The 11,874-nt window shown below is 37.8% G+C and overlaps 1 protein-coding gene across 16 annotated transcripts in view; it reads left to right on the top strand.

The window, feature by feature from the left end:
- The window catches only part of ATE1 (arginyltransferase 1), a 154,728-nt gene extending 145,664 nt beyond the window's left edge, over positions 1 to 9,064 (top strand). For all 16 annotated transcript variants that reach the window (XR_010589311.1, XM_065552334.1, XM_005307688.5 and 13 more), the window contains one exon: positions 5,632 to 9,064. Coding sequence is in view for 15 of the 16 variants with exons in the window: in XM_065552334.1 (XP_065408406.1) it covers positions 5,632 to 5,810 (179 nt within the window). In the remaining variant the exon portion in view is untranslated. The remainder of the gene's footprint in view (positions 1 to 5,631) is intronic.
- Positions 9,065 to 11,874: the final 2,810 nt, after the last annotated feature.

Genomic DNA, 11,874 nt, shown 5'->3' on the forward strand with positions numbered 1-11,874 from the left:
TGGAGTTGGTTGAAGAAGTAACTATGTTTAGTCAAGCCATCAGGTAATAGTGACCACAAAATAATTAAATTCAACGTTTTCAAGGGAAGAATTGCACCAAAAAGTAGCATGGTGGCATTATAGTGTAGAAGGGAGATTTAAAAAAAATAAACAAGGAAACTATTCAAAAAGAACCTGAAGTCAAAAGTGAGGAAATGAAAATCCTTAGGCTCAGCATGGAGGCTGCTTAAGCATACCAGAATTGAGTCACAGAAAATATATATACCCCTAAACAAAGAAAGGGAAAGGAAAGGAATAAAATGATATTGTTAAATGACAGAGTCCAAGAGATTGAGTTAAACAGGTATCCTTAAAGAAAAAGAGAGAGAGAGAGAGAAATCCAGACCAACTGATAACAATAGAAAGGAACATAAACTATGACAAAGCCAAAAAAAATTTTTTTAAATACATCAGAAACAGGAAACATGCAAGAGATTCAGTGAACCTGTATACAACCAGGCAGTTTACAAACATAGCAGAGTAGCTGAATGGTTACTAAATGGTTGTAGTGGCCTTTGTGGCAGAAATAATTACCCTAAATTAGTGATTCTCAACCCGGGGCCCCTTGGGGGTGGCTGTGAGCAGATTTCAGGGGGTCCTCCAAGCATGGCCAGTGTTAGACTAGCTGGGCCACAGGGCAGAAAGCCGAAACCACACTGAATGGGGCTGAAGTCCGTGGCCCTGAGCCCTGCCACCCAGGGCTGAAGCTGAAGTCTGACCAATGTAGCTTTGTGGGGGCCCCTGGCAATTGCCCTGCCCTAACACCAGCTCTGGCTTTTATATGTAGAAAACCAGTTACTGTGGCACAGGTGCACCGTGGAGTTTTTATAGCATGTTGGGGTGGCCTCAGAAAGAAAAAAGTTGAGAACCCCTGCCCTAAATCTTGTCTTTTTAGGTAATAAAGATAAAGCATTGCCAGAGACTGAGAGATCGAAAGAGGAAGTGTTGAGATAATTTAAGAAAATAATAACAAATCCTCAGGACCAGATTTCATTGATAAGAGGCACAAGAGATGGAATTGAGAAAAAGAGCATTTAGGATGAATTTCAAAAAAACTTCTTGACAGTGAGGTGTATGATGTCGTTTTCCCAGGATATTTGTAGAAACTCTCTTCTGCAGGACATTAAAAACTGGATTGGGGGGAAGGGGAGAGACTGGGAAATACACTGTAAAAAACCTCAAATGGTCCTGAGAGTGAACTGGTTGATCAAGTCTTTTCTGCCTCCAACATCTTTAATTTTATGAGCCTTTTGAGACAGAAGAATAAAGCGCACAGCATTGGGGGGAGAAACAGAGGTCATCGCATGGTTCATGAGAATATACTGTGAGAAAGTGTGGTGAGAAAAAGCATCTTTTCATTTTATTTTTTTAATTATAACAGTTTCTCCAAGAGTAAGGTTGCTGAGCTGCCCTTTCTACTTTAGCTGCATCTGGCAGATAGTAACCCATGAGAAAATTGGGGAAGGAAACTAGGAAAACACTAGTTAAAACTATTTTAATAAGACACAGAAGCAAGATTAGTTGTTGGGCTTTCTTCGTGCTTTAAAAAAACACAGTTTCATTTACATTAATATACTACAGCTTTCATTCCAAGCTGAGATGAGAGCGGCATCCTGTTTTGCACCTATGTAACAGCACAGTTACACAGAGAAGGGACATTGGCACTCGTATTTGTAATAATTATAAAAGTACATTTAATTGTCTTTGATGTGCACTTAATATTCAGATTTAGCAGCAGCAGCAGATTTCTGATTTTTATGTTTGTCAGGTCATTTCTTCTTTAAACAATACCAGAGCCCAATCTGTTTTTATTTTCCATTAAATCCTCTGGAAGCCATCCTACTTAAGGTAGGATGGCTTCCAAAGGATTTAAATGAATAAAGTGAATACTTTCCTACAATCATACCATTTTGGCACTAGAACAGTAGCAACTGGAAGCTGACTAAATTGTTTCTTATGGATTTGGTATTGTGGTGACAGAACTTCTTATTCACCCTTTATAAAAGCCTAAAAGTGTACCTGAGATTAGTTTAGTGATGACTTAAAGTTCAAGTAAAACTGTTGCTTTTTCAGATGCAGTTTGAGTCATATTTATTTAGTCATTGAAGTACTTTCACAGCAGGTTCTTTTTATCACATAACTTTATTTTTTTATGGGGTTGATAAATTATATTCACAAGAGACAGATAATCTCTCTGGTGTTTAAAAGAACACCTATGGGAAGGATTGTATTGTTCTGGTCTTTATGTAACATCTGTAAGAATCATGAATTGGCATTGAATAAGAAGCGTAAAACATAAATACGATCACTAAAAGCATAAGTTAGGGGGCCATGCATATCTGAGTTTAACATTGCCCTTTAAGACAGTTTTTACGTGCACATACACACAGTCTCTGCAGTTGTGTCGATGCTGAACTCAGGATGATTCTTGCTTCAGCAATGTTCAGGATAGTTGCAAGTTTTCCTGATTGCCCTGTGAGGGTGCATTTTTCTGAAGACTCATAAAATGGTGCCACTGTCCAAGTAGGCATTGGTTACTGCGTGGTTTGAGAAGCGTCGTTCTCCCCCAGAAAATACTTGCCCACAGCTACTCTAAAACCCCGATAGCAATAAGTATGTTGCATGGTCTGATTCCAAAGAGGACAATGCACTAAGACCTGATGTAGTGAGTAAAAGTGAGCTAAACATATAAAACCACACCTTCAACAACCCAAACAAAGTTCAACTGAGCCAGTGAAAACTGTAGAGAAGTTGAAGGTGCAGTAGCTTTAGTTACTATAATACATACAATCTGGGGCCAGGAGCAATACAAGCCAAAAGATTCATTTGCCTACAATATCTGGTTTCAGTTTTAAATAGAAGTAAGTAAAGAACAGCCCTAAAAGTGCTCTCTTCAGACAACTTGTTATGAAGACTAGTTTTGGCACCAGTCCAGTTCAGGTTGCAATACTTGGCCTAAAGGTGTAGTAAGTACAAACTTTTGTCTCCTATTTAGGAAGTTAAAATAACTTTAATTGTGTCACCTTCTGAGGCTGAACTTGCAAATTTTGTTCTCTTTGAACTTTCACAAAGAATTAAAATAGTATAGAGGAGTGGGAAGAACTGGTAGAAAAACAAATCCATTAGGATACCGGAAAGGTATTGGCTACACATCAAAAAGCCTAATGGATTTCAAAGAGGGAGAAAAAGCCAAAACAAAGTGTTTTTTACTTCAGTGTTTATCTAAAGCAAGTGCCAGCAATAATTAGTGGAGAAGCAAATCTTAGCATGTACTATTCAGATTTTCTTCTTTCACATCACTCTTTCCTACTCAAGAAGGACATTGTACCTTTATGTAAGGAATCACAACAGATAAAAGTAATGAAGTCATTCTGAACTGGATGAAATTTAATGAAGCTCTATTTTACGTATTAATATCCGGATTCAAGCAATCAGCAGAAAAATTCTGATTCTGCAAGCTTCAGTGGTGACTTTCAAAGGAAAAACATTGTTAGTGACGTCTTTTGTTTCTTTGTACTGCATAAAGAAGGCCTGAAAGGGGTTTTAAAACTTTTTTTTCATAGTGAGGGTCACGTTTTAATAGACATTCTCATGAACCGCCTCCCATTCCCCATCACATACACCCATCTCCCCCCTCTTTCATGATAACTCAGCCTACCTATGGCAGCTACAGCAGTTGCTTACATGGAAAGAATATTGCATTTTTTAACCTTTCGTGTAATTTAGGTGTTGGAAACAAGGCAAACCAGAACCATGTAATTAGCCAGCTCTCCAAAGACCATCAGCAGGTACTCCAAGGACCACCAAAGACACCAGTGTGGCAATACTGGACTAAAGGATTCAGCATGAAAATCTGTCTAGTTTACGTTACTTGTAGTTTGTTCAGGTCTATTCTATTAACTGCCTGCAAAGAATTTCAGATGCGCTTTGGAAAACCCATTGGAAAAATATCAACCTCAATTTTGGAAGGCTCTATTTTTTCCTCTCTTTAATTAAAACTCTTTACCCATAAAGGAATTATTAGAATTATTAGGATTTCCACATTGGTGGTTTGATTGAATCAGCAGAAGACATCATCCCAGTTGTTTATAATTCATAATGCCAAGGGAAATGGTGTAAAATGGACTCCAGCAAGATTCATTTGAGGGGGTCTTAAATCTTACACCCGATGGGAAATGGATTTTTTTTACATTGGGGTGGCAGCTTTAGTTGTAATGAAGCACAATTTTTTAGACACAAGTAAATTTGAAATATTAAAGAGAGTGTTAGAAAATGTTTATATATATATATATATATACACATATACACATACATACATACATACATGGATCATGAAATGGCTTTATACCTGCCCATAAGAACTTTGTAGCCAAAGCATCTTCTGAGCCCACAAAAATATGTGGTACTCTTCGCATAGCTTATGTCTTATATACTTACATTGTAATGAATGTCTTTTTGCTCTGTTTTCACTTAGCATTCAAATAGTTCTACTTTCCTAAAGTAGCTTTTAAGCTGATTTTTATATTAATGGCCATGTAAACCTAGTGTTCAGCAAAGTCAGTGTTTTCTTTAAACAACACTTTGTAAAAACCTTATTAATGTGTCATGCAGCTGCTTCAGGCATATGGCTAGTTGTTCTCTTACTTAAGTAAAAACTTTGTTTCCCAGTTACTCTAGAACCATTTTGCCTGAGATGTAAACACCTACACAAATGAGAATTCAGCAATAGCAGCAACAACTGAATGCAAACAAACGAAGTTTTAACTTATTCAGCACAATACTCTTGCATGGTGCTTGTTAGAATAAATCAGAGTGGTATTGTACATTAGGTTAATAAAATGCAACTATGGATGAGGCTTGCTGCCTGTCTGGGTCCTGAAAGCGTAGGGACATTTGTCAGGCCAATGCTGTCAACCCTGTTTACTGGACCTCAGGACTATGTTATGAAACTGGGAAGGGTTAAGTAATAAAGGACACATGATGAACCTCATTCCACTACTGGACCCAGCTGATGCGTATTCATGGAAGAGTACAAGAGAGACTAGGAGTTAGTCGGGGATAAAGCTGTACTCAGTTTGGGAAGAAATTTTGTTGCCTCGTTTATACCCCAGAAAGAATTGTGTGAGCACCTTTCTCTGCCAGCGAAACAGGGAGCCCGTGCTATAGCAATAACATTTGGAAACAGTGTAGTTGTCAAAAACACTGCTCTATGGCAACTGTAGGAAGCCCATTTTGATCAATTATATTGGAAAATAGTTTCAAATACAGTATTGCTTCTTGCACGGATCTCCCCTGAACACAAATTTAAATATAGCTTTTTATGTGTGTTAGAAACAGTGTACCTAACTACTTCAGGTGGGTAGATGCATGATTTATTTTCACTCCTCATGGATACCTGCTTTTCAACTTATGATTTACATTACACCAGAGCCCATGCATATAGATCAGCTCAAAACAAAGTTATCTTATCCTTTAGTACTAAAGAGAGAACATAGGTACATTACCTTTTTCTTAATCAAAGAAAATAAGGTGAGGAAATGCTTACTAACAAGGACAGTGTGTTTATTAATTTGTGTTTATTTCTTTTTGCAGTTGATGAAGGTTGCATTAAAGAGCTGGGCCGAGTTCGGGTTCTTCACAAGAGAATTGTAATGCCTTACAGTATGTATAAGAAAAGACGGAAGGGGCCAAGCGATGAAGCCAGCGTTCAGCAGTATGCAAGTTTGGTGGGACAGACGTGTTCAGAAAGGATGTTGTTGTTTAGAAGTTGAAGAGTTATTAAATGGCTCTTCTATGCCACTATATTTTATTGCACTGCTGTTGGATGATACATAATACAGTTCTATAGGACTATTAAAATAGAGCAGTATAAAATATAGGTATCTGTAATAGGCTATTGTGAATACATGGTAGTATACTTACAAGCAAAATCGGTTAATACTTCAAATGATTTACAGCAAGGCTTCAGCAATATGTAGAGTATCTTAGCTAAACTTGCTTGCAGGAATTTTTTAAAATTAGGTACTTTTGGCCTTTCTTTGCATTCTGAATACCTTAAAGTACCCAAGTGAACTGAATACCAAATTATTATTTTTTTCTGTGGAGGCAGAGGTTAACCGTAACTCTCCCCCAGATGAACAATGCATCTATTAGAAAATCTCTCATACGGCTCCCTGGAAATCTGTGATAAAAATTGTGGAAGTTGTAGTGAAATGTATATAACTCTTAGGTTTGTACATGAACTATTGCAAGAGACTTGAAGTGTGCAGTTACTGAATACAGAATGCTGCACTATTATATCATACAGTTTATTACCATGTAATGTAAATATATACTGGGGGCTCATAATTTCACTGGAACCATTTTATGTTACTTTTAAATAATGTGTATTACAGTGACGGAGATCACACTGAACTTGGAAATTAGATTGATTTCTCAATGAAAAGGGTGATAAAGTTTTGAAAGCTTTCCCCTTTAGAGAGAAAACGGAGAGTAGTTCCATTATAACATTACCAAAGAGATACAGCTAAGTGGTATAGTGGGTAAATATGCTAGCCTTATACTTTTGCTGAAAAGGGTTCATATCGGAATGTGGATCACATGTGAAATGAGTTTGGTAGTTAGCTCATGCTCATGTGTACATATTACAAAACCATGCTCAAAAAACACCCAGGCCTTGACGTGAAGTACCACTGCTATTCCGCATTGAGGTTCATTTGAAGGGGAAACTTGCACAGTACCTACCTGTTCTGTACGCCTTATAGCTAAGAGTGTTAGCATCCCTGCCTTTCATTTACACTGCAGCCACTCATAGGATGACACATTTCATTTCATTTTTGAATAAATATTTGTACTAGTTAAAAATTCAAGAGGTTATGTTGCTTTGTTATAAGCACTATATTATCTCATATATTTGAATATTATGTGTGCTCTTTTGCCATCTTTGTGTCAGTGTCTGCTGATAGAACCCAGTTTTTAGATAGTTCATCAATAGATTGCAATATCATAAAACTCCACACATTTGGAGTTTTGTTAATGTTTTTGCTAAAGCAATCAGTACTTAAACTGAATCAGTTTGAAGTTACATATTAGCCTTTCAAGAAAGTGATTCCTGTTGGGAAAAAAAATCTTTAGGTGCTTACACTCTAATGTACATAACCTGTGGATTTAAAAACCATCTTCAATCCTTCAGGAACCTTGATTTAATTTTAAATAGAAGCCATGTACAAACTGGCACTAATGATAATTAATTGGAAATGGAACAAGAATAACTAATTGAGGTCCAAGCAACGCAATTCAAGCAGACATTTTTTCTTCCCTTCTACTCTTCAATTTATGATGATCATAATACTGGTTTCAAATTCAAGTCCAAGAATATTTTTGAGAACTCTTTTTTGTATTTTACTCAACGTGGTTACTGCATTGGTTTAGTCAAAGTCAAGTGACAATAAAGAAATGATTATGGGTGTTAGCATCACATCTAAAGTATGATGGTCAACCAGTTAGAATTCAGAGGTAGTTTCCATATGCTGTAATTCACATAGTTTATCCATGATTCAGCTGATGGTATTTTCACCGAAGAAATACCTATACTCTTGTTTTTCAATGTGGCCTAAACAGTTGATTTCTTTCTAAAGAGGAAATACTCTTCCTACACTGTGTTAATGCTTCTTTGAGTGATGCACAGTGACAACACAAATTAAAATATAACCTTTATAATACTTTCTACCTACAAAATATATTGAAATGTAGTAATATCCAAAAAATAACTTTTAATGTAATATACATTTATACAAATTGATCAGAAGGGCAGAAGCTCCCAGGGGTTTTGGTATTAAAATGCAACACTATGGGTGGTAGGCTTCAGACTTACCAGGTTTATTTTGATTTGCAGACTCTTATGCATTTCATACTAAGCCACCTAATTGTCTGGGGTTATTCTTTTGAAGAGCAGAGCTCTTGCTGTGCACTCAATTAATGGAAGCACAGAAGGGTACAGAGATGATGCTCAAACTTAGGATAGGCTTTTCAAAAGCACTCAGTGTTGGCCTACTTCTGCTCCCCTTGAAGTCGTTAGTTAAAGCTTGCATTGATTTCAAAGGGAGAAGAGCTAGGATAATGCTGAATGCTTTTGGAAATCCCATCCTTAATGCCTCATAGAGAGATATTAGTTTATTGTTTTTATTAAAGAATGTTACAATTCTTGGGAAGATGCTTCGACCAGATTTACAATTAAAGAAAAATGGGATATTTAAACAATTGAAATTTGAGGACTGTCAGGCTTGATGTTGCCCTGTTTAGTTTGACAAGAGAATGTACTTGTCCATTTCCTAGATGAACACTGAATAGGTGTCTCCGCTCTCTGAATTTCATTTCAATTGCAATGCTACGGCTATGTGGACTTTTTATATTCTTTCTGCTAAACTTGACCACTTAGCTCATCCAATCTAAAAGACTGAGATCTGACTTATTTTTTCTTTTCTGTTATTTCAAAGGAGATTATTAATACAGTATTTGTCAGCACTGCTCACTCTACTCTTGTTTTGGAAATGGTACAAAATACCTAAGGTGAAATCCTGGCCCCATTGAGGTCAATGGGAGTTTTGTCGTAGACTTCATTAGGGCTGGGATTTCACCACTAGTCCATTTTTAATTTAGTATAATGTTATGTTATTGAGAACTGCTGTCATTAGAAGTTCTGAATTTAGGAAAAAATATTTTATACATTACTTTTTTTTCAGTGTCAGTAAAAGCTGGAAAGAATAACTCCCCAAACGCTAGGTTGACTTTTTAAAATTTTGTGTGGTTTCTAAATGAACACAAAAAAGGTCAAGAAAATGCAAATACTAATAGAATATTTAATTTTAATTAGAATTAGCTGGGAAGCATATTAATTTCCAACATCAAAAGACTTCAGCAAATGTAAAGGAAAGACTTGCCTGCATGTTGAGTTTATTGTATTTGTAACTGCTTTTCAACCAGTCTGCTTGACATTTCAATACAAAAAATAAAATGATTTCCTGTTTGCTGTGAATGATTATAAATAATTAGTAGCTATATGATTGTGGTCTTCAGTGTTTCTCTTTCTGAACAGCCAAGACAATTGTTTCGTAATGTGTACAGCCAGGACACAGAAGTCAAAGGACAACATTGATTAGGTGGCATGTGTATCAACTCAAATGCAGCTTTTCTTTGAAACTTCTCATTTTTGTCCTAACTAGCAAAATTAAAACAGCTGCTTACCTAATACCTTAATGCAACCAATTCCCTATTCTACTATGAATAGAATAAAATCTAGAGGTATTACTTTTCAAATATAGGGGAGGGGCACAACTAGTCACTTCAGTTGGTCTTTACTATTTCCAAAAGGAAGTTTTAAAAATGAATTACCTGACCCTGGCAACCAAACGTTCTGCAGTTTACAAGCAAATACATAGGAATAATACCAGAAACACTGCAGTATGTTACAGTATGTATCTATTATCAGATACTGAAAAGAGCACCGCACAACTGAGAACTATATATTGCTCTGTATGTGTTTCTAGTTGCACATAGGTACTTTCTGAGAGCTCAAGTATATAGCTCATTTTACTTTGCATTGATGGTGATTTGTACAATCAGATCTTCACTCCAAACAGTACAACATGGTCAAGGTTCAAATATGAGATCTCCTGTGCAATCCTTATAATGTTAATACACACTGGGGGGGGAGGGGGAGCATTGTTAAATCATGAAAAAAATGTCATTTTCCCTGAAACTTGGAATTCCAGGCTTCAACCCAAAACCTGATATTTTTGCTGTGTTTATCAAATCTGAGACAAATCTGGTAAATTATTATTATTTTAAAATTATATGTAATGTAACTTAATAACATTACATACTTACGTATAATTTTTCATTTTATAATCATTTTGATTTTTAAAATCCTGGCCAATGAATGCAGGCTTAGTATGAGGACCTGCTGATGCCATCCCAAGGGGCAGAGCCTTTCTGCCAGGTCTTAGACTCAGGTACCCAAATTGTCTCAGCCTGGTTAGTGCAGGGGAGCTCTTGAAGGACTTGGGCATCTTTGATAGGGAGGCCTAGATTGTGCCACAGCCATGAGAAGAGTTCCTTTATCACTTTCTGTTGGACATGGCCCCCCCCTCCCTGTCCCCCATGATGGCTAAGCAAGGTGGTTCTTTTCCCTCAGAACTAGTTGGGCCAGAATTCCAACTATCTTAGATTACTGAACAGAGCTTCTGTCAAAAGCCTAATCCCTCAGCAATTCAAAATTCTTCTCTAAGTACCTTATAGGCTCCAGTAGATGGGATGTTAGTGTGCTTCTCTTCCCTGGTGCCGCATTTTCTGAAAGCAGTGACATTTTTCCACCCTCCAGGAGCTGCCCAGTGCCTTCAATGAGTTCTGAACCTAATCTTTCTCAGTTTATACAGACCTCCTTTTGAGGTTCTCCACTCAATGCATTTGCAATTGCTCACCTTGAAGATAGTTTTCTGATGAAGTGATGACCTTAGCAAGAGAGTGGAAGAGCTCTCCGTGTTTACCCATATTCCTCCATATTTGGTCTTCTGAGGTGATTCCTTGTAGCTGTCCCTGTTTTCATCTGAAGACTACTGAGTCTGTCCCAATTCTGATATGGAAAGGGTAAACACTAGTTCTGAGAGCAGCCTTAATTCTATTCTTAGATTAGAAACCTTCACTCTCTTCTAGCACTCAAGGAAATGTCTCAAGGAGTCTAGATACATCATGACCAAATGGATCAGGTCCACATTGAGGAGGCTGACAAGAGTGTAGAAGTTCCCTCTTCGTGCACACTCTGCTAGAACCAGGGCCGCCATCTGCAGCTGAGAGGGAAGGTGTCAATACAAAAGCTTCAAAAAGCTGCCACCTGGCAGTTCCACTATTTCATTACAACATGACTGAACTTGCAGGCACATATGGATGCATCCTTTGACTGGTGACATCTCTGAAAAGTTCTCCTTTTAGAGGGATTGAGAGAAGGGGTTAGAAATTCCCACCTCCTTCCCCACTCCCTCTTCCAGTTTATCCTTGAGTCTCTTATTCTTCCCTCCATTTTATAGGATTCTGCTATATAAAGCCCTGTATGGGTGCTAACCCATACTAAGCCAGAGAAAGGCATATTATATTTCCATTTACCAGTGGATTTGCTTTCTGCAGCTTGGTTGACCACAGTGCCAACTCCCACCTTACTGGGCTTTTCAAGCCCAGGCTTGGACAGGGCCTTGTTAGGGAGTAGAGCCATCTAACAGTTTCCAGAAATTAAACTGGAGAAAGGGGGGGGAAAGATGACTTAGTGAAAAGGAAAATCCTGGGCTGTGATTAGTGATCATTCTGCCTATTGGAGCAAGGGAGGAAGAACACCAGCAGAGTATCTCTGCTGCCTCAACTGAACCACAGAAAACAAATTATCTGGTAAGTGAGAATGTATTTTTCCTTTATATAGTAGGAGACAATCCAGTGTAAAATGTGTTCATGTATACATTATATGATTTAAATATTGCCTAATCCCAGTGTCAGCATAAACCCCACTCAGGTTGCAATGTAATAAGCCATTGGTTTTATATGAAGCTTCTTAAAAAGTGAAGGAAACTAAGGTCATATCTACACAGCACAGAAAAGCCCGCGGCTGGCCAGTGCCAGCCAACTTGGGCTGTATTCTGTTTCCTTGCTGTGTAGCCTGAGCTTGGGCTGGAGCCTGGGCTCTATGACCCTGTGGGAGGGGAGGGTCCCAGAGTTTGGGTTCCAGCCGGAGCCCAGAAGTCTACACAGCAATGAAACAGCCCCGTGAGCCTGAATCGGCTGAAACGGGCCAGC

Source organism: Chrysemys picta, chromosome 7 (assembly GCF_011386835.1).
Source record: "Chrysemys picta bellii isolate R12L10 chromosome 7, ASM1138683v2, whole genome shotgun sequence".
In the NCBI taxonomy this organism is placed as follows: Eukaryota; Metazoa; Chordata; order Testudines; family Emydidae; genus Chrysemys; species Chrysemys picta.